Source organism: Mastigoproctus giganteus, chromosome 5, assembly GCF_048544385.1.
Source record: "Mastigoproctus giganteus isolate SK-2022 chromosome 5, ASM4854438v1, whole genome shotgun sequence".
Lineage (NCBI taxonomy): Eukaryota > Metazoa > Arthropoda > Arachnida > Uropygi > Thelyphonidae > Mastigoproctus > Mastigoproctus giganteus.
The window spans coordinates 85,716,254-85,740,396 of record NC_143579.1 but is presented as its reverse complement, the minus strand read 5'-3'; the positions used below and the strand labels follow the sequence as shown (position 1 = coordinate 85,740,396).

The window sequence follows — 24,143 nt, the reverse complement described above, 5'->3', positions numbered from 1 at the left end:
GCAGGAATCCCTCTGGAGAGACTAGAGTGTAGACCTCAATGAATAACTTCCAAGTTTGGTGGAGGGGGTGGACCTGCCTAGAGCTGGAGTGCTGATGGTGCAGCAGGCCCTGGCAATTGAAAGAAGGACGCATCTCTGAATGTTCTCAAACTTCTTCAAATTTCAGATGGTGAGGTGCCTTTGGAGAACCGCTATGTAAGTTATGATGGGCAGGACTATAGACATATAGAAGTGCTAGGGTGTGACAATTCCGTGGAGTGACTGTTGTCCATATTAGAGGAGTGACTGCAGTATAGTTGCATACTTTGGTATAGAGATGTTCCAGGTGTGGATTGAAGTTTAGTTTGCTGTCAAGGATGATTCCCAGGTACTTAAGTTCTATAACAAGTTTTATGGTTTAGTCTACCAATTTTACCTGCAGTGGTCTGTTGATGTTGAGAGTTTAATAAGATGGATTTTGATTTAGTTGGTGAAACTGTAATTTGTGTAGGTCAGCCCAGTCCTATAGGAGTTGGAAGGCATGGTTGGGTGAGGCTTTGAGGGATGCTCTGGTGTCACCTGATCCAGCCCAGAGGAGGTCATCTGCAAATGCCTGGACTGCAATGGGGCCCAAGTCAAAGAAACAACTCATCTAAGACCATGTTTGACAGGGTTAAGGCCCAGACCCCCCCCCCTCCCGGGCAGACCGGCCAAATCAGTTTAACTGATGAAAAATTAAATGTATTAGAGTTTTGGGAAGCTTGCAGAGAGTTACATTTTCCCTTCCTCGGTTTATGGGAATACAAAAACCAAGTGAAAATTCAGTTATCTATGGCTTCATGAATTTCCATGGTTGACTTATTCAGCTGAAGATAACAGTGGATATTGCAAGTATTTTGTATTATTTGCCATTCAGTTTCTTGGATAATCTAGCAGTCAAAATCTTGGACATAGCTGTCAAAATGATCAATATAGTTTGAAAAAGTCAGATATGCCAAAATAGAGGATGTTTCAAAATTATGTATACACACTTTAAATAAAAAATTTATATTTAATGAATAATATGCACCAGCTTAAACTCATTTTGTAGCTTAAAAATAGACAATTTTTTACAATAATTTAATTTTTGTTTTATTTTATAGATACCTCTGAAATGATGAGAGTACCCAATTAAGTTTTGAAGAAAGAAAGGCAATTATAAAATGGTATTGGAAATCATGATATGAAACAAAAGTGCCCACACGTTTAACAATTACTCATTTGCTGGATAAATTCGAGGAGCATGGAACCATTCAGAATATCAGTAACTTAGCATGTGGCAGGAAGAGGACATCAAGAAGTAATGAAAATATTGAAGCTGTAAGAAATGCAGTCTTGTGCACCCCAAGAAAATCAACAAGATGGTGTTCACAATGACTAGGTTTAAACCATACAAGTGTTTTTAGAATGATGAAGGAATTAAACTTTAAGTCATTTATACCTTGATTAGTGCATGCAATTTTGTGAGCAGTACATTCAAAAAATTGGTGAATATCATGCTTTTCAGGATACAATTGTGTGGTCAGATGAGACCACATTAAAAAAATTGGCTTTATAAATCATCACAATTGTGTTTACAGGGCCACTGAAAATCCACACATCACTCTACAGAAAGATGTCAATCTACCAATCATTACTGTGTGGATGGGGCTCTCTTCACGTGGAATAATCGGTCCCTATCAATTCCATGGAAAAAATCTGGTTGAGGGATTGAGCTATACCAAAAATCAGAGACATGTTTGCAGATACATTGGTATATTTTCAACAAGATGATGCACCTCCACATTATCAAATAGCTGTTCGCAATTATCTTGACAATGAATTTCATGATCAATGGATAGGTCTTCGAGGGAGTGCTTTTGAATATCCTACAAGGTCACCAGATCTCACCCCTTTAGATTTTTTTGCTTGGGGATACTTGAAAAATCAGGTTTACAATCACAAACCACAATCAGTGGATGCTGCTCTTTGTGGACTATTGTTATTAGTGGAGTCCTCCAGGGTTCAGTGTTGGGCTCACTGTTATTTTGTATATTTATCAATGATGTTGATGAATATACTATATCCTATTCTTGGATATCGGAAAACATAGGAAATTTCAAGGTCATTAAATTTTTAAGGAACTATAATCAGTCACTAGGAATTATTAGCGGAATAGTTGTGCTACCTGATAGCTTTGTGGTAGAAGTTTTCAGGATACCAAATTGTATGTAAAAATACTCACGTGTTGCTGAGTTATTTATTACTGTTATTTTCAAGGTCACGGTCATTCTGCCGATCAGCCATTTTCATGAGATAAAAGAACTACAGCAGTGCCACCTGCTTGTTCAGTGGGATTAGAAATTCAGCATAAATTGTGTATAATTATTAAATTGCAACATCACCATTGTATAAGAGCTACCACTTCTATATAGCTGCGTAAGGCTTGGCAGATCGGCAGCTTAAAACCCTAGCCCGGATAAATGGTGAGGGTTGACGTCAGGAAGGGCATCCTGTTGTAAAAACTATGCCAAAACAAAAGGTGATTGATGGAAAGTAGATGTGTCGTCAGGGCTACCGAACAAAGGATGGATCCGGTTAAAGAAATTAGTTCAGCTAGAGATGAAGAAGGAGTTGAAAAGTGTTAGAATAGGAAAACATTGAACATTGGGACGATGAATGGAAAGAGCAGAGAGATTGTGGATTTTATGCAAAGAAGAAGAGTGAAGATCCTATGCCTAGAAGAGACTAGGTGGAGGGGAAATAAAGCAAAAGAGCTCGGTGAAGGGTATAAGTTGTTCTTTAGAGAAGCGGATGAGGAGGAAGAAATGGAGTATTATGCTGACCCCATATGAACGTGGGAAGAAGGCGAGGACAAAGAAGAAGAAGAAGATCAGTGATGTTGATGAAAGTATTATCAGGCTTAATGTCCAAGTATGGGAGTGCTTTTGAATATCCTACAGTCACCAGATCTCACCCCTTTAGATTTTTTTGCTTGAGGATACTTGAAAAATCGGGTTTACAATCACAAACACAATCAGTGGATGCTGCTCTTTGTGGACTGTTGTTATTAGTGGAGTCCTCCAGGGTTCGGTGTTGGGCTCACTGTTATTTTGTATATTTATCAGTGATGTTGATGAAAGTATATCATGTCCAAGTATGCAGATGATACAAAGGTTGATAGGGATGTTAATGATCAGTAGTGGCAGTGTGCTACTGCAACAGCATCTAAAAAAATTGGACAGATGGACTGAGAAGGAGCAACTAAAGTTTAACGTTGACAAATGCAAAGTACTGTGTATTGGTAGAAGTAACCCAAGAGAAACGTACCAACTGTGTGGTACTACACTTAGGGTGGTAGAAAATGAAAAAGACCTGGAGTAATTGTGCAGTCAAATATGAAGTTTTCTAAGCAGTGCAGAGAAGCTGCCAGAGCAGGTCATGGGGTATTGTTTATGATATACAGGAATTTTGCTAGTATAAGACAATAGTCAGGCCAGTGGTGTATTCAGACCAGAATCATGTTGAAGTACTTTTTTCTAAATGTCATAATAGAAAATCATTAAATTTATATACCTAATATTATGAGACAATGGCATAATCAAAGGGGGGGGAGAAATAATATCTATTTTACCCATTGCTACTAAAAATATATATTAACAGTAATCTTCAAAATTAATAGATTTCTTTAAAAATTTATTTATAAACAAAAATATAAATTTCGCAAAGAAACTTGAACGTTTCTTACTGAAGTACGATGTGTTAGATAAAGAGATCCAATGAATGAGATATATTGTGATGCGTGGGAACGCTGCATTTTGATTTGCCATGAGCTGAACGCTAGAACTGGTTGTTATATGAACCATGAGTCTGAAGTCTGATTCAGTTACTGTACAGTTGATGTGGCGTTATCATATAGTCTTCTGGAGGAAGAACATTTCGGTACAATTTTTTTTACGACAAGTGTTCCAGTACTATTTTTTTTAGTAATACACCTCTGGGTCAGGCCAAGCCTTGCTGCATACAGGTCTGGCGCCTTCATTTTATGAAGGATGTACAGTTGCTTGAGCAAATATAGAGAAGAGCAACAAGATTGGTGAGGTGAGGGGAATGGAGGGTTGCTCTTACCAGAAAAGGCTTAAATTCTGCAAATTGCTGCATCTGGAAACTAGGCACCTGCAAGGTGATCTGATTGAGGTGTATAAGGCCTTGGATGGGTCAAGCAGGCTCAGTTCTCTGATGGGATTCTTCCTCTTGGTCAGATTACAAACCTGAGGGACATAAATTCAAATTGAGGAAAGACACTTGTAGAATAGATGTGTGGCAATTTGCCTTTAGCCAGCGGGTAGTTGATTGCTGGAATAAACTTCCATCTGTCATTGTGGAAGTTGATAGCTTAAATAAATTTAAGGAGGAACTGCTCATACTTTTAGAGAGAATGAATATGTGAAATGTTTTTTTTTTTTTTCTGGCTGGTGCTGTATAAGCTTGCTTTCTTGCATCACATGCCTCCACTATTTCTACATCAAATCACAGACTGATTTACTATGACTGATTCCTTTGAAGAGCAAAAACAAGAGGGGAAACTTTTTTGGTAATTACTAAGGTTTTAAGATTGATGAGGGAGATGAAGTTTTAAAATTGCACTTAGAAACCTGTGCTTCTAATGCTGTATTCATTTTATGGAAAGTTTAAAATGAAATAACTGTTGTAATTAAAATTTCTTTTTATTCAAATGACTATTGAAATGGTTATTCAAAGCAAATGTTTTGTAGTTGTTTCCAGTGAAACAACCAATGTATTGTTGAAAGAACGATTTGCTCTTTGAGTTAGATTTGTCGACGAATGTGAATTTAAAAAGGAAGTGGTGCGGTTTATTTCTGTAACATCGACTGATGAAAATTTGAAAAAAAACTCAACCTTTTCAGAAGACGTGAGTTTGGATTAAGATATTTGAAAGGTCAGTATTATGATGGTGCAGCAGCAATATTGTCAGGAAAATTTAGTGGTGCACAAGCTAAAATTTTAAAAAAGTGTTCTAATGCTATCCATGTACATTGTTCCTCGCATTCCCTTAATCTTGCAGTACCAGCCATTTTCTAAAGAAGAGAAATTAGAAATTGTATTGGCATAATTGAAAGATGTTGTTTTTTGAATACATTGAAATTCAACAACATCCTTCAAGAAAATATAAATAACTTGTGCCCATCTGCTTCAAAAAGATTTTCCCTACATGCTGGATTGAAAGGCATGAACCTGTGGTGATTATGAATTTATGAAGTAATTAGCAGTGTCATTAGAAAGAGTTAAATCGTGGGATGACAAAGATTCTTCCTCTAGAGCAGGGGTACCCAAACTGCACCAGACCCCACCAGCAAAATAATTTTATCCAGCATTCAGATATTTCAATTAGATCGTAAAAATTAGATCACGATAAATTTATGAAAAATACATTTTACGGATTATTTTAACATTTGTCAGTTGATTAATAGTGTTGATGCCTCTGTATCGTCAACTTAGCCTTGTTAGATGTTAATTGTGTTATTTCTGCTTTGAAACATCGTTAAAATAATTCATTAATCTTGACCGTGTCATTAAATAGCAATAGGCATTAGAGACAGTAATTAGGGATTTCCTAATCCCTTGCCAGCCTGCACACCAAACCTGATGTTCATTAGGCGCCTCCGTAGCCAGGTGGGAAGGAGCACCAGTGCGTAGCACATGCTCCTTGATTAGACCGGGGTTCGAGCCCGTCACCGCCAAATACGGAGGATGCGGAAAGGTCAGAGAATGACCACCGCATATCCCGGAGCAATATGGCCTTAGTTGCTAATGCTCCTAAATAACAAACAAACAAACAAACCTGATGTTCAGCGTATGGGAGCAAAGGTCACCCTAGGCTTCCACTACACAAGAATCCCCGATCTGTGATAAAACCTGGCACCAGCAGCATGGTCTGATGATTGATATTGGTAAGATCCTGAACTAGGAATTGGACGTGGGGTCTCTTAATTCAAAATTGGCTTTCTGGTGACAGAGTGTGAGTTTACCAAATTAAAAAAATAAATTTCTTTAATTTGGTAAACTTGAAGTCCCTCACTGAGTCATCCAATTCTTTCTGATTAGAAAAATGTGGCACTTAACTTGAATGGCTTCTGAGGTAATTCCAACTGTCCTTTTCACCAGATTCATCGTCTAATTCTGAAATTCTTCTCTAAAGGGTGGATTGGGAATTGGCAAGTCTTCACTGTGTAACTAGAGCATTAGAGGATGGTACATTGGGATACACTATGATTTTTCAGTCCACAGAATTTTAAAATTTGATTTATACACCATACAAAAGTAGCAGTGGTCAACATGGCTTTTAGGCATTCTCCATGTTCAAGGTATATCAAATTGCATACTCTTATGACTACTGCAAAATCATCCTTCTAATGTTGCCACGTAATTACCACAACAGAAAGGAAGTGCCCACAACTTGTTTTGATCACCATTCCAAAGTAGGCTTCTTACGCACTTCAAAATTTGTGCCACTAACAGTATTATATTTCATGGGCTGGGCATAAATAATAACCACAAACATAGCAAATTGAATCTGGAGATAATTTTGCCTTAGTTTGGTAGCCATAGGAAACTGCTAAAAACACACACACACATATATACTACAGGCTCTTATATATATCACAGTGTTGGTATCTACTTATTTCACAAAAATATAAATCCTTCAATTGCCACCAGAATATTGACACTAGAGAGAAACCAGTGACTATTTCTTTCTGATTTTTGGATTTGGCACACAAAATACATATAAGAAACAGGTAAATATAAATAATATATATATATTTTTTGTTAAATATTACTATTATTTTAATAGCATTGGATATGATAATATATTTTTATGTAGAAGTGTGTTCACAGTCCAATTTGCATCTTGAATGAACTAAAAAAAAAAATCTTCAATAAATTACAGGGAAAAAAATCTGCTCCCATTGCCCAAGATCAGCTAACAGCCTCCATTGAAGAGGATGTTAAAATCCCCCCCCAACAGAAATTGAACCTAGACTTTTCTAAATGAGTGCTATACAGGTGACCCCCGCTTAACGCTGATAATTCGTTCTGGAAAAACAGAGTGCTAAGTGAATCCTCTCTAAGCTGAGGGCTGCATTCCCATAAGGGAACATATGTATTTGTAAGTTGCGGTCGGTGCCATAAGATATTTCCTAATCAATAATAAACAATAGTGAAAAGATGCACAGATGTCGGTCAAAATAGTTAATATTCAAATATTTGTACATATAAAATATTCTGCATTACATATGTATATAATTATGTGGTAACTACTTACATATCAAAATTAAATTTAAAATTCCAATTAAAATCATGAATTTAATGGATCTAAATTGATTTTAATCATGAAAAAAGTATCAACTTTGGGTTGTACTTTGGCCCTCTTCCTGGTAAACTAAAAGGGGTTTTAATTTTAAATCCCCTGCAGCGTTACCACCCAACAATAAAGTCAACTGATCCTTCGCCACTTTGAAACCTGGCATGTTTTTTTCTTCTTTCAATATGAAACTTCTTTTAGGCATTCGTTCCCAAAAAAGTCCTGCTTCAGCTAAGTTAAAAACTTGTTGAGAAGTATAAGACATAATACCCCCTCTTCAATAATTTTAACAAGTTCTTTTTTGAAAGTTTCGGCTCCTTGATCTGCACTTGCAGCTTCTCCCTGGATTCAACCAGCCCTTACTAGTTTTAAATGGTTCCACATTTTTTTTTTAGGTGAGCTTTCTTGAGATCAATATATAGGCTAATCTCTCTCTGTCTCTCTTTTTTTTTTTTTTTTATAATATTTAACTTAAGATGAGATCCTTGTCGATCAATTCGGTCCTGAAAAGATTCTGCGAAGCTCAAGGGGTAGAATTTTTTTCAGCCTGGTCTGTACTTGTAAACAGGAGAGACTGCTTTTACAGGGATGGGTTACACTTAAATAGAAAGGTTGCAAGAATATTTCTTGATGCTATCGAGGCAGTGTCAGGTGGGTAGGAAAACTGCTAGCTTTGGGGGGATACAAGGACTAATAGATTAACAGTAGCCACTGGCAGAAGTGAAAGTTATTCTTGCACTACATCTATTGGAATGAACAGCAGCCTGGAAAACAAGATGCAGGGTATTTCAGAGACCGCTGGGAGTCATTGTGGTACAAGTACTAAGTACATGGGTTGTGTTAGGGTAGCTAAGAATAGGAACAGGTGCATGAATACTTGCGTGTACACCAATGCTAGGAGTTTGGTAAATAAATTTGATGAATTTGAGGTATTGCTCAAAACATCAAAGGCAGATATTGTTGGGATATCAGAGACGTGGTGTCACACAGATATAAGGAATGCAGAACTGGAATTTGGGGAGTACAGTGTGTACATGAAAGATAGACAGGATAGGAAGGGAGGAGGGGTTATGCTATTAGTTAAGAAACACATAAAATCCAAGGAAGTGAAGCCAGTCGACATCGCTGAACAGTGCAGTGTCGAGTCAGTTTGGTGTGACATAAGCATTGGCAGATAAAAATTGAGAGTAGGAATGTGCTATAGGCCTAATGACTCTGATGAGTGTAATAAAAAACTGTACAGGGAAATCGAGTGGGCCAGTAAATCAGAGAGTCTTATAATCGGAGATTTTAATTTCCCAGATATTGACTATAATTTGTGGGTTGTTCACTCACACACTAGCAAGGCTTTTTTGGATTTATTGGATGATTGATTTCTACATACCATGTTCGGGAGGCAACTAGAGGGAGTAATACTCTTGATCTGATTATCAATAGTGATTCTTCATGCATTAAGAATCTGCAGATAAAGGAACCAGTAGGAGACAGTAATCACAGTGTTCTGAAGTGGGATTTGCGCAAAGAGGTAACAACCATCAGGGGAAAAGGGAAAGATTTTTGCTTTCGTAAAGGCGACTACGATGGTCTGAGACAGTATTTAAATTCTATACAGTGGGACCAACTGATGATGTTACCAACAGCAAATTCAAAATGGGAAGCATTCAAAGAATTTATCTTGGAAGCTACTAGTCTTTACATACCAACTAAGAAATATTGTTCAAGGTTTAGGCCTAAATGGATGTCAGATGAACTAATGAGACATATGGCAGAGTAGAAAAATGCATGGGATACATATAAATTAATAGGTGACATGGAAGCCTATGATAGATATAAGCTTGTCTGTAACCAAGTCACAAAGGAGATTATGCAGGCAAAGACAGATTATGAGAAATCCTTGGCAAAGATGCAAAGAAAAACAGCAAAGAGTTCTTTTCCTATGTAAACTTTAGAAGGAAAAGGATGAATCAGATTGGTCCACTGGATATTGCTGGTTCAACAGTTGAGGATCCTGCTCAGGTGGCTGACAAACTAAACAAGTATTTTGCATTCTACATTCACACATGAGGAGTTATTCAGGAAGGGAAATGTCAGGGGTGAAGTAAACTCTGGCAGTGAGCTAGATAATTTTGTAATAACTGAGAGGAAAGTGGAGGAGAAATTGTTGAGGATAATCATAAAAAAGGCACCATGGGTAGCAGTAGTAGTGACATGTGATGCAAGAAAGTAAGTGTATGAGCTTATGCAGCATCAGCTAAAAAAAAAAAAAAAAAATCACACCATTCCCTCCAAATGCCTGTCTAGTTCCTCCTTAAATTTATTCAACCTATCAACTTCCACAACGACAGATGGAAGTTTGTTCTAGCAGTTAACCACCCTCTGGCTAAAGGCAAATTTCTGCACATCTATTCTACATCTGTCCTTTCTTAATTTGAATTTATGCCCCCTTAGGTTCGTAATCTGAACAAGTGGAAGGATCCCATCAGAATTCAGCATGCCTAACCCATTCAAGGCCTTATACACCTCAATCAGATCACGGCGCAGGTGGCTAGTCTCCAGCCACTGCAATTTGCAGAACTTAAGCCTCTCTTGGTAAGAGGATCCCTTCATGCCCTTCTCTGTACACACTCAAGCAAATCTACATCCTTCCTAAAATTAAGCCTCCAGACGCAGTACTCAAGGCGTGGTCTGACCATTGCCTTATACAGAGGGACAATCACCTCCTTTTCCCTGCTAGCAAAATTCCTATATATCATTGACAAAACCCCATGACCTGCCCTGACAGCCTGTCTGCATTTCTCAGAAAACTTCATGTCTGACTGCACAATTACTCCCAGGTCTTTTTCATTTTCTACCACCTTAAGTGTAGTACCACGCACTTGGTACATTTTTCTGGGGTTACTTCTACCCATTTGCAGTACTTTGCATTTCCCAAGGTTAAACTTCAGTTGCCACTTCTTAGCCCATCTGCCCAAATTATCTAGATCCTGTTGCAGTAGCACACTGCCATTGCTGTCATTAACAACCCTGCCAACCTTTGTATCATCTGCAAACTTCAACATTAAGCCTGATATACCTTCATCAATATCATTGATAAATATAGAAAACAACAGTGGACCCAACACCGAACCCTGTGGGACTCCACTAATAACATTAGTCCACCAAGAGCAACACCCATTGATTGCCACTCTCTGTCTTCTCCCACTTAGCCATCCTTTTATCCATTGTAGCAACTTACCCCTAATAGAATTCTGTTCCAATTTGTACAATAGTCTTCCATGCGCAACAGTGTCAAAAGCTTTCCTGAAATCCAAATATATGATATCAGAATTATTTTTTGTAACCACATCATAATATCCTATCAAATTTATCAGACAAGACTTTCCCTTAACAAACTCATGCTGTGCCTGAATTATTGCTGCAGTCTTGTCTAGATGATCCTACAATGCATCTTTAACCAGTGACTCCAGTATTTTACACGGAACAGAAGTTAAACTAACTGGTCTGTAATTACTCGTGTCACCCTTCGATCCCCCTTTGTGAATTGGGGATACATTTGCACATCTCCAGTCCGTGGGAACCTCCCCTGAGTTCAAGGATGCTCTCATAATTATGGCTAAGGGTTTGCTTAGTTGCTTTGCCGCCTCCTTTAATATAACTGGATAGATCCCATGCACCCCAGGTGCTTTTCTTATGTTTAACTTCAACAATTTCTCCTCCACTTTGCTCTCAGTTATTACAAAATCATTAAGTATCCTGCTACAATTCGATAACCTTCTGCCATTTTCAAACCTTAATAATTCCTCATGTGTGAATGTAGATGCAAATACTCATTCAGTTTGTTTGCTATCAGAGAAGGATCATCAACAGTCGAACCAACGATGTCAAGTGGACCAATCAGATTCACCTCCTTTGTGACCTGATTACAGACTAGCTTATATCTGCCATAGGCTTCTGAGTCGCTTGATAATTTATATTCATCCCATGCATTTTTCTTCTCTGTTATGAGTGTCATTAGTTCATTCGATAACCATTTAGACCTAAACCTTGAACAATATTTCTTAATAGGTATGAAACTTTTAGTAGAATCCACGATTAATTCCATGAATGCTTCCCACTTAGAATTTACTGTTGATAACATCGTCAGTTGATCCCATCGTACAGAATTTAAAAACTTTCTGAGACCACTGTACTCACCTTTATGGAAGCAAAAACCCTTTCCTTTACCCCTGATGGTAATTATATTTTAAGTAAATCCAACATCAGTACACTGTGATCACTGCCACTAGTGGTTCCTTTATCTGCAAATTCTTAATACACGAATGATCAGTGCTGATAACCAGATCAAGAGTATTACTCTCTCTGGTTTCCTCTCGAACATGCTGCTGCAGAAAACAATCATCCAATAAATCCACAAAAGTGTGTGAGTGACCAACCCACAAGTTCCAGTCAGTATCTGGGAAGTTAAAATCCCCCATTATAAGACATTCCGATTTACTAGCTCACTCTATTTCTCTGTACAATTGTTCATTGTACTCATTCGAGTCATTAGGCCTATAACACACTCCTACTCTTATTTTTGCTTTCGCAGTGATTATATCACACCAAACTGACTCAACGGTGCACTGTTCATCTATATCAACTGGGTGCACTTCTTTTGATTTTATGTTTTTCTTAATTAACAGCATAACACGTCCTCCCTTTCTATCCTGTCTGTCCTTTCTGTACACATTGTACTCCCCAAATTCCAGTTCCGCATTCCTTATATCTGTGTGACACCATGTCTCTATTGTTGGATACTATCCCAACAATATCCGCCTTTGATGTCTTGACCAACATTTCAAATTCATTAAATTTATTTACTATACTTCTAGCATTGGTATACATGCAAGCATACATGCTCCTATTCCTAGTTACCCTAACTAGGAATAGGTTGGATAGGATCTATTGAGTTATATTAAAGGAGGCAGCAAAGGAAGTAAGCAAACCCTTAGCCATAATTATGAGAGCTTCTTTGGACTAAGGGGAAGTATCCATAGACTGGAGATGTGCAAATGTGACCCCAATTCACAAAGGAGGATCAAAGGCTGACACAAGTAATTATAGACCTGTGAATTTAACTTCTGTTCCAGGAAAATTAATGGAGGCACTGGTTAAAGAAGTACTGCAGGATCATCTAGACAAGACTTCAGTTATAGCTCGGACACAGCATGGTTTTGTTAAGGGAAAGTCTTGCCTGACCCATTTGATTGGATACTATGATGCAGTCACAAAAGAACTGGATGCAGGGAATACCTTTGATATTATACAAAGGGTACTAGGAAAGTTTTGCAATACAGCTTTGTTTATTTAATTTTTTCAAAGTAATTTCCTCTACATTCAATACACCTCTCCATCCTCCGAAACCAATCTTTAAACCAGTTCTGCCAAGTTTCACTAGGGAGTAAAGCACACTCGTTGTCCCAAGCCCGTAGAAGGTCCTCATCACTGGAAAACCGCCTCCCTTTTAGCTTCATTTTCACATGCGGGAACAGTGCAAAGTCGCAGGGAGCAAGGTCTGGACTGTAGGGAGGGTGCTCGAGAAGTTTCAGTCCTGTCGTGGTCAAATATTCGGTGCAGGCTTTGGCGCGGTGAGCTGCAGCATTATCGTGATGGAGGTACCAGGTGTCCATTCTTGACTTTGGCCCCAGGTTCTTCGTAGATCCAATGACTTTAGGCAGGCATTGTTCAGTATACCACTTAGCTGTGACTGTCTTCTGCGTGTCCAAAACGACACGTTCCACAATTCCACTCGATTTGAAAAATACAGCTATCATTTTCTTCTTTACAGATCGGGATTTTCTGACAATTACGGGTGTGTCGTCATCATCAAAGACCCATACTTTGTTTTGAGCCTTGGTCGGCAGATCGTAATAGTACAGCCAAGTCTCGTCACCTGTCACGATGTTGTTCACATACCGAGATTGTCCCTTATCAAACTTTTTTAACATCTCCCGGCACCAAGTCACACGTCGTGCCATCTGCTCTTCAGTCAGTTGATGCGGCACCCAGAGAGAACAAAGTTTCTTCACGTGCAAATGATCTTGCAGAATCGAACGAATTGCTGGTGCATTTAGGCCCAAAGTATCCTCTATCTGTTGGTAGGTCACTCGCCTGTTTTCGTCAAGCATTTTCCTCACAGCAGTAACGTTTTCCTCCGTAACTGACCATGGGCTTCCCGGCCTCTCAGAATCCTCCAGAGTGAAATTTCCCCTTTGGAATTCTCTATACCACCTGAATATCGTTGTACGATGTGGACAATCATCATCTAGTGCAAGAGTCATTTCTTCTAAGCACTGGTCTATGGTTAAACCACGCACGAAATTATACCGCAAAACTGTCCTTATCTCATTTCGTGACCACGATGCCATCGCAAGCACTTTACACTCTCACTACTAATGAATAACTGAGCCCATCGACTTTGCGCGGCGGCTACTATGCACATATGAACATGTCTCAACATGCAGCAACAAGCAGCTTCCTGTGATTCATTGTTGCATCATATTGCAAAACTTTCCTAGTACCCTTTGTATATTTGGATATTAGAAAGGCTTTTGATACTGTTGCACATGGAAGATTGCTGCACAAATTGGAGCAGTGTGGCATTGGAGGCAAATTGCTGCTTTGGATAAAGGGATGGTTGAGGTGGAGAAGACAGAGAGTGGTAATCAATGGACACTGCTCATCGTGGACTAATGTTATTAGTGGAGTCACTCAGGGTTCAGTGTTGGGTTCATTGTTGTTTTCTCTATTTATAAATGATATTGATGATGGTATATCAAGCTTAATGTACAAGTTTGAAGACGATACAAAAATTGGCAGGGTTGTTAAGGATACTACTGATGCTATGCTGCTGCAACAGGATCTGGAAAGGTTGAGCAGATGGGCTGAGAGGTAAAGTACTACATATGGGGAACAGTAACCCCCAGAGCAACGTATCAACTCTGTGGTACTACAGTGACAGTGGCAGAGAAGGAAAAGGACCTGGGGGTAATTGTGCAGGCAGATATTTAGTTTTCTGAGCAGTGCAGATTGGCTGCAAGAATAGCTCATGGTGTCTTGTCAATGATATACATGATTTTTTCTAGCAGGGATAAGGAGGTGATTATTCCCTTGTATAAGGCAATGGTCAGGCCATACCTTGAGTACCGATACAGGTCTGGAGGCCTCATTTCAAGAAGGATGTAGAGCTGCTGGGACGAGTACAGAGAGGGGCAACAAGATTAGTGAATGGAACAAAGGCTTAGTTTTGCAAATTATAGTGTCTGGAGACTAGGCACTGGCGACGTGATCTGATATAGGTGTATAAAGCCTTGAATGGTTTGAGCATGCTCAATGCTGATGGGATTCTTCCTCTTGCTCAGAATAATCGCCTGAGAGGGCATAAATTCAAATTGAGGAAAGACAGATGTAGGATAGAAGTGTGGAAATTTGCCTTTTGCCAGTGGGTAGTTGGTTGGTGGAACAGACTTCCATCCCTTGTTGTGGAAGTTGATAGCCTACATAAATTTAAGGCTCAGCTGGACAGGTATTTCGAATGAACGGAGGAGTGAAATAGGAGTGGTTTTTTTTTGGCTGATGCTGCATAAGCTTGCTTTCTTGCATCATATGCCTCTGCTAATGCTAATGTTAACTGAATTCTGCATTTGGATATTATCTTCAATAAAATTAGTTCAAGTCTCTCCATTTCAATCGTAATAGCCGGTCGCCTCCGTAGCCAGGTGGGCAGGAGCAGCAGTGCGTAGCAGACGCTTCTTGATTAGACCGGGGTTCAAGCCCGTGACTACCAAATACGCAGGATGCGGAAAGGTCAGGGAATGACCACCGCATATCCCTGGAGCAATATGGCTTAGTTGCTAATGCTCCTTAAAACCAAATAGACAAACAACAATAGCCAGCCTAGCCCTAGTTGCTTGCAGTGAAACAGCTTTCCTGCCGCTAAATTTAATTCTTTATTTTTTATAATTGTTCTTACAGTTAAACTTGCCAGTCCTAAATTATGGCACACATCTGCTTGTCGTTGACCTGAATCGATTCGCTTCAAAATGTCTAATTTAATTTTCAAATTCAGTCTTTTTCTTACATTTATAATCTTCGTACTGCATCTAGACATTGTTGCTTTTTCATTCTTATTCGCTATTATTAACTCTTCGAAAATGTAACTATGTTGGTTGCATTAATCATGATACAGTGTTCGAGTAAACTGTCCATTATCCGTGATGACTAGACTTCGGATAAATGCATAAACGCAAATATTACAAGCAATATACTTGAACATTTAAAATGTTGATCTCAGAACTACGTAAGAAGTCACTATACTGCAATTAAATTAGCGTGCAGGAAAATTTCTGATGTCGGCGTGGGAAACGTTTTAATGCTGTTTTGCTATTTATTTTCAAGCTATCGACTCCATGAAATGAAACCATTTCGTTAAATATGCCAAAAATGCAATCTGTAAAAGAGCATTATAGTGATTTGTGACAGTGTTATAGTCAGATACGGATTACAATATAAGAAAAGCGCTACAGCGTAACGCTGTTCTTATATTATCAGCATATCAGCATAAAGTGAACTACGTTATAACGAGGGCCTGCTGTATTGTGCTTACTGAATTGCCACCGAAGACGTAACTTGTATAAGTTAAATTCAGAATATTATTTTAATGGCATTAGAATTTATCGCTCTTATTAACATATCATATTGTGTCTGTAAAAGTTTGTATTTTCAGTTGGACAATTTGCATGTTATGCAGACTTAAAAAGTTAGTATGGCTTGCAGGGAAACCCTATTATTTCTGTTTGAGATAGTATTAGTAAGGCCAACTGATGCATAAGCAGACTTTTTCAGCATTAGCCAAAAAAAAAAAAAAAAAAAAAAAAAAGAATATTTTATTATTTTTTTAATATTTAGTTTATATTTTCTTCATTTTTAGTAAAAAATAATAATAGTAAAATAAAATAATAAAACAAAACAGAATATTCATAAATAACCCTCCAATTCTGCTTTGAATTTAACCAGACTCATTGCCTCTCCCTACCGCATTGGGAGACAACTTATTCCAGTGTTCAACAACCCTGCTGCCATTAAGTGAGCTTCACAAGATCTAGACTTCTTTTATTCCAAGATTTTTTTATTTTTATCCCCTGGTCCTTGTCTCACTTATGAGGAGAACAAATCCGCTTCATTCATTTTTGGGACTTTATACACCTCAATCAGATGTCCCCTTTGTTGTCTAGTTGTCAAATTTTGCAGTCTAAGAAAGGCAATCAGATCACATCACTGATCTGACTGCCTTTCTTTAAACACTCTCTGGAAGTTCTGGGTCTTTTTTGACCTTCATGTCTCTTGTTCAGACTTGAATATAGTGAAGTCATTAATGTCATTCATCATTCATCGTGATTTTCATTCATTAATTTTCCTATATAAAGTTACATTTTATATACAGTGAATGGATTGGAAATTTCATAGTTGCCAATAATGGATCCAGTATAATAATGCATTTTAAAGAATGGATGATTTAAAGAAACTTATTATGAGCATTTCATATCACATCACATCACAAACAACAAGGAAACTATACATGTTAATCTTCAATTTAATTTCCATTAGGTGTTGTGTGTTATTAATCTCTTAATAGCTAACTTGAAATAAATAAAATTTATTTTCATCTTTTATATTGTAATTTTATACTTTAATTATAGTCAAATAATTACAATATGTATATTTCTTTACCTTAACTAAAGCATATTCTGAATATCATGTAAATTTGAAATTGTCATTCACATTTTTTATTTTGTGAATAAGAATAGATTCACTTAAAGTAATACCAAAAATTATTGTGCATTTTTTTTATCATCCTTTACCAGTATGAGCTCACAAAAAAAGCTCTGTATACAAAGACAAAATAAAATTCTGCAGTTCACTGTCATATGTCTGTAACAGATGCACAGTAAATGTAATTGTTTTTTTTTTTTCAGGAATCTCCAGAATTAGCTTCATTGAGTCAGACTGTTAGATATCGTCGTGACGTTGTTTTCTCCCAAGCTGTAGGTATCTAAAACACAAATTAAGCCTTAGGTCTAAAGCAAAAGTTACTTTATTTTGTCATAAATAGGTTGTGCTGCTAAGTGAAGTTATTTCACTATAATAAGAAGTAAAAATGTTTACATTTATTATTTGTCATCAAGATGCAAAAGCATTAATTAATAGGAATTAATGCTTTTGCATCCACAGAGCCCAACACATTTTTTTTTTTTTAACCATTATACTTCCTAATTTCCTCTTCCAGCTGGGTAGGATATTCATATTATGTCTTTAGGTATATACCTAAAGCTATCTACTACTGCTGAATTCAACTAACCATAATTTTAATACTTTATATTTTCATTAAACTGACTCTTAAAAATAAAAATGTTAATATGGTTAAAAGTTACATACATTTAAAACTTGACTAAAGTGTACTGATACAAAAAAGGGCAAAAATATAAGGTCATCAAGTGAAAACTATAATGGTTAAAAGTTTATTTTACAAACAAAAAGGAAACTGTGCATGTCAGTCTTCAATATTATCTCCATTATGTTCAACACACCTTAATCTCCTTGATCTAATTCACCATAGAATGGGCCATATACGGACAGGCAATTATCATGCTACAGGCATATGCCTGAGGACAGCAAATCTTGATTTTTCTTCAAATTGCTTGGTTTAATTTGTTCAGAAGCACATCACATTATTTGTCTCTTATCATAGTTTCTCCTAGCGGCACTCTGGTAATGTTCCAGTGTCACTCCTTTATGTTTTCAGACTACAGTGGGTAACGCTTTCCCAGATGAAGCTTGTAATCCTTTCTGAAAAAAAAAAAACTTTCTTTAGTCTTTTTTTCTAATAAATATTGTGACCATTTCATTTGGTCTTAAAAATTATGAAAAGTTTTTGTTTAAGAAATGGCTAATTTGAATAAATTTGATACATACTCCTAAATCACCGACAACCGAAAAGTTTCCCACATAGTGGGAAACTTTTTCATAAATGGCTGTACAAAATGAGCCAACTTACTTCTGGATTAACTGTTGCTGCATTATACCTTAAAGAGCAAAAGGTTTCAGAACATGTTGTCATCCTCAGGTTGAATTTTTGAGTCTCATAATACACAATCAGTAAAAAAAAATTCTATTGTTCCGTGAACCAGTAGTTGAAATTTAAGAAAACAAAAACAGTTAAGATGTAATAAACACAAATGCAAATCACACTATGGCTTATTGTGTTCCCTTTCTCAACAGCAGTTGGCCAACTTGGCATTAAGCACTTGAAAATTGCAGAACTTATATACTGGTATAAGTGTGAAAACACAGCAAGGACAGCACTTTTGTATCACTTTGTCTCTAATCTTCTACTCTTGGAGTCATGACAGTGTGACCATTCTCTGTTTAACCCATCAAAGGCCATGATAGTTATTATAATTATCCACTTATTAATTCCCGATAGATCAAACAGAATTAATTAATGCTTGTAATAGCACTATAATTTCCCAACTTCTAGAACATTGATCTAGCAAATTATCACAACTATACAAAAAAGTTTTGAAAATTTATTATTTTTGTATATTTATATCTGTGATATTTGCTTAAATCTCTTCAGTCAGGTAATGTTTCACAGAAAGACAATACCTATATTGAAACAAAGGGGGAAAAAAGCATATATACATAGTTACAAATAGTTATAGTATTAGTAGTGAGAAATGATGCAAGAAAGCCAAAAAAAAAGATGAAAAAACCTATCCATATTCCTTTTCCACCTCTAGTAATTTTTCTAGCCCATCCTTAAATTTATTCAAACTACCCAATTCTGAAAGACCAGATGAAAGTTTGTTCCAACAGTCAGTTACTCTCTGGCTGAAAACAAATGTTTACACATATAGGTTCTTGAGGTTGCCACAGACATTCTCTCAGATATGCCAGACAAGCTGTATGTGCTATCTGGTAGTCTAAAACACTGATGGACTGGAATGACATTCCAGTGACATTCAAGCCAATTCCATTTGGGTGACATTCAAGTCAAGTGGACCCAATTTCGGCAAAGTCCAGACAGTCTGTGACAGCCCAATCCTCTGCTTGCACCTTCACGATGGTAGGACTGTTAGTAATCCTGGGTATAACCTCCATGCACAAGCACACTGTGGGTGACCACCCAGCCGTGAACCAATGTAAGCAGGGGTTGAGGTGTGGCGCCCACACCACATGGAGGAATGCCACCCCTCTGTACTAGGTAGTAGTCGACTTTCATCAACCGGTGTAATACCACCACTTTGCTTATTGGAGGCTTGAAGTAGTGGAACCCATGTTTAGTCTCCAGGGCTAAATTCTGGTTAACTCTTTCCCATCTCTTCCATCATGCAGTATGACTGATGACTTTTGAGGTTATGATGAACATCGTGGCAAGATCCAATCTTCCTTACATTCCGTGGGTACAGCTCAAAAATGGTGTTTGCAGGCCAGCCGCTAGTTAGTACACCAGACCGAACCTATTGGTAACTCTTTAGGAGGCTTCTGGATCAGCTAGTGTATAATCTTGCTACCTGTACTCTGCCAGATAGTGGCTGGAGGGAGTCCGAGTAGTGTGTATGCAGGGGACATTGTCGAGGCCACGTTATGTCAAGGATCTGGGTATATTCTTACCATGTGTACACCATATCCAAAAATTTCATTACTTCATACAGCATGTCCCCCCCCCCCTTTTTCTTACTATTGAATACACCATGAATTTTCAAACTAATAGAGTAAGCTTATCTGCAAAAAGATCTAAACTGCCCAAACACTTCCTAGTTCATTTCACAAATATACTTGGTCTCAATTCTAATCTCAACAATGTCCATTTCCACTTGCACTCTGCCAAACCCCATGTACTTTTTCTGACAGAATCACAGTTATCAGTTGATTCAACTACTGCTCATCTCAGTTGCCCAAATTATTCACTGTATGATTCCTTTTGTCTCAAAGGTGGTACTTGTGCATATGTCTGTTCCGATATTCCCTATCAGAGACTTGGTAATTTGGAATCTCCTCTTTTCGATCTTCTCTGGCTTAAAATCTCTCTACCTCATTGTGTCAAATTCATCTGTTGTCTCTACCATTCTCCTAATTGCATAATCACTTTGAGCTCTTTGACTTTCTCCAATCCAACTTTCCTAAAATTGAGGTAATTTTCCTTGTTGATTTTAATGTTCACAACTCCAGCTGGCTTCCATTTTCTAGTCACACTGACTCAGCTGGTTGAGATGCTGAGGGTTTTGCAATTACTAATGACCTTGCACAGATTGTTCATTTACCTACAAAAATACCAGACAATCCTAACCACACAGCCAAACGTGCCTGATCTTTTTCTCACAAACAACCCTTCTGAGTACATGGTCGAAGTGAATGGTCCTTTAGGCACCTCAGATCACAACTTGGTGATTGTCTCTTCTCCAATGGAGCCTTTATCTCATAGCTATTCCCAACCTCATATTGTTTATCATTACAAGAATGCAAAATGGGATGACCTGTGAAATTTCTTTTCCTTGGTCGGATTACTGTTTCGAAACTTCTGATGTCAACGTTTGCTCATATCGTGTCAGTGAAATTATTCTTGTAGGAATGGAATCCTTTATTCCACACTCCACTATAAAATCTCGTCCTTTATCTAAACCTTGGTTTTCCGATAAATGTGCTGAGGCTGTTCAAGAGAAGAAAGTTGCAGATAGTAATTGGCTCGTTTCCAATTCTTCAGTTTAATTTTCCGCTTGCACAAAAGCTCACAACAATTGTAAAGCAGTTACTAACTAGATTTTGAACAGGATAAGAGTAGAAAACTTGCTTCTTACCCTAATGGTAACCAAGCATTTTGGTCTCTTGCCAAAACTTTTGGCCGCAACTTTTGCCCATCTCTGCTCCCACCTCTGTCAAAACCAGATGGTTCTGTTGTCACTTCAGCAAAGGATAAAGCTGACCTGATAGCATCCCATATTTCTTCCAACTCATGTATTAATGATCTTGGTGAAACACCTCCCACCATTCCCAACACGCTCCATTCAATGCCTCCGGTGGTCTTCCGTCAAAAGGATGTCAGAAGGATTTTGACGAATCTTGATGCTAAGAAAGCAACAGGTCCCAATGGTATTTCTCCACTTGTTCTCAAAACCTATGCTACTGAACTTACTCCTATTCTTTGCTCCCTTTTTTCACTTTCTTATTCCAAAGGTGTTTTTCCTTCTGCTTGGAAATTTGCTCATATCCAGCCAGTTCCTAAAAAGGGGCACAAATCCCTCCCATCCAATCACTTCTACTCTTTCTAAAGTAATGGAGAAACCAATTAACCGCCAACTCTTAAACTACCTAGAAACCTTCTGTCTGATCAATGATCGGCAGAACGTATTCTTCAGTGTCGATCCATTGGTGATATTCTGGCTTATGTTACCCATTTATGGACTAATGCAATGGAAAAGTTGAGCGAAACACAAGTAGTTGCTCTTGAATTTATCCAGTTTTCTCTCTGATCGCTCACTGAGGGTGATGGCAGATGGCTCTCTGTCTTTTAATTTCTCCACTAATGCTTGTGTCCCCCAAGATTCAGTTCTTTCCCCCACTCTTTTCCTCTTGTATATTAATGACTTTCTTTCCTTGATTGGTAATCATATCCATAGGGCACCTCCGTAGTCAGGTGGGCAGGAGCAGCAGTGTGTAGCACACACTTCTTGATTAGACCAAGGTTCGAGCCCGTGCCCACCAAATGTGGAGGATGCGAAAAGGTCAGGGAACGAACACCACATATTCCCCTGGAGCAATATGGCCTTAATTGCTAATGATGCTAAAAACCAAATAACAAACAAAGAAACAAACAAACCTATCCATAGTTTGCCGATGACAGCACATTGCATTCCACTTTCCATTTTGAGAAACCTTGATTTTTTTTCAGATGCCAGTACCTTGTGGTTCCTTGATGAAGATGCAGCAAATGAAATCCTTCTTTATTTCATTATATATTTTTAATTGTATTCTGTCGGTTATCTTTCAGCCGTTTAGTTCACAAATTGCACCTCAAAAGCATGGACTACAAATGTGACGGGATCATTTCAGCAAGCTTAGTGCTTTCGCAAATAATGGAGGCATGTGATGCAAGAAAGCAAATGTATGAATTTATGTAGCATCAGCCAGAAAAAAAACACCCCCAATTTCACACATCCATTCCCTCTAAAAGTTTGTCCAGTTCCTAATTGAATTTATTTAAGCTATCAACTTGCACCACGACAGATGGAAGTTTGTTCCAGCAATTAACCACTACTGGCTAAAGGCAAATTTCTGCACATCTATTCTACAACTGTCTTTCCTCAATTTGAATTTATGCCCCTCCCCAGGTTCGTAATCTGAGCAAACATAAGAATCCCATCAAAATTCAGCATGCTCAACCCATTCAAGGCTTAATACACCTCAATCAAATCACCTCGCAGGTGCCTATCTCCAGCTGCAGCAATTTGGAGAACTCAAGCCTCCCTTGGTAAGAGGACCCCTTCATTCCCCTCACCAATCTTGTTGCCCTTCTCTGTACACTCTCAAGCAAATCTACATCTTTCCTAAAATGAGGCCTCCAGACCTGTGCGCAGTACTCAAGGCATGGCCTGACCATTGCCTTAGCAAAGGGATAATCACCTCCTTTTCCCCACTAGCAAAATTCCTGTATATCGTTGATAATACCTCATGACCTGCTCTGACAGCTTGTCTGCATTGATCAGAAAACTTCATATCTGACTGCACAATTACTCCCAGATTGTTTTCATTTTATACCATCCTAAGTGCAGTACCACACAATTGGTATCTCTGGAATTACTTCTACCCATATGCAGTCCATTGCATTTGTCAATGTTAAATAAACTTCAGTTGCCACTTCTCAGCCCATCTTCCCAAATTTTCTAGATCTTGTTTACAATAGCACACTGCCATTACTGTCATTAAGAACCCTGCCAACCTTTGTATCATCTACAAACTTCGACATTATGCCTGATATACCTTCATCAATATCACTGATAAATATACAAAGCAACAGTGGGCCCAACACCGAACCCTGGGGGACTTCACTAATAATATTAGTCCATGAAGGGCAGCATCCATTGATTACCACTCTGTGTTTTCTCCCACTCAACCATCCTTTTATCCATTTTAGCAACTTACCCTTAATACCGTACTGCTCGAGTTTGTACAGAAGTCTTCATTGCACAACAGTGAAAATGCTTTCCTGAAATCCAAGTATATGATATTAAAATTATTTTGCATCCAGTTCCTGTGTAACCACATGATAGTATCCAATCAAATTTGTCAGACAAGACTTTCCCTTAACAAACCCATGCTGTGTCTGAATTATTACTGCAGTCTTGTTTAGGTGATCCTGCAATGCATCTTTAACCACTGACTCCATTATTTTCCCTGGAACAGAAGTTAAACTAACAGGTCTGTAATAACTTGTGTCACCCTTTGATCCTAATTTGTGAATTGAGGTCACATTTGCACATATCCAGTCTATGGGTACCTCCCCTGAGTCCAAGGAAGCTCTCATAATTGTGGTTAAGGATTTACTTACTTCCTTTGCTGCCTCCTTTAATATAACTGGACTAATCCCATCCACCCCAAGTGACTTTCTTATGTTTAACTTCAACAATTTCTTCTCCTCTTTGTTATAATTAAGAATAATTAAGCACCC

The 24,143-nt window shown here is 38.0% G+C and overlaps 1 protein-coding gene across 2 annotated transcripts in view; it reads left to right on the top strand.

The window, feature by feature from the left end:
• Window positions 1-24,143, top strand: part of LOC150085539 (inositol polyphosphate-4-phosphatase type I A) — a 557,621-nt gene that overhangs the window by 425,728 nt on the left and 107,750 nt on the right. For both annotated transcript variants that reach the window (XM_090373328.1, XM_090373327.1), the window contains exon 17: window positions 17,395-17,463. In XM_090373328.1, the coding sequence (XP_090229454.1) occupies window positions 17,395-17,463 (69 nt within the window). The remainder of the gene's footprint in view (window positions 1-17,394; window positions 17,464-24,143) is intronic.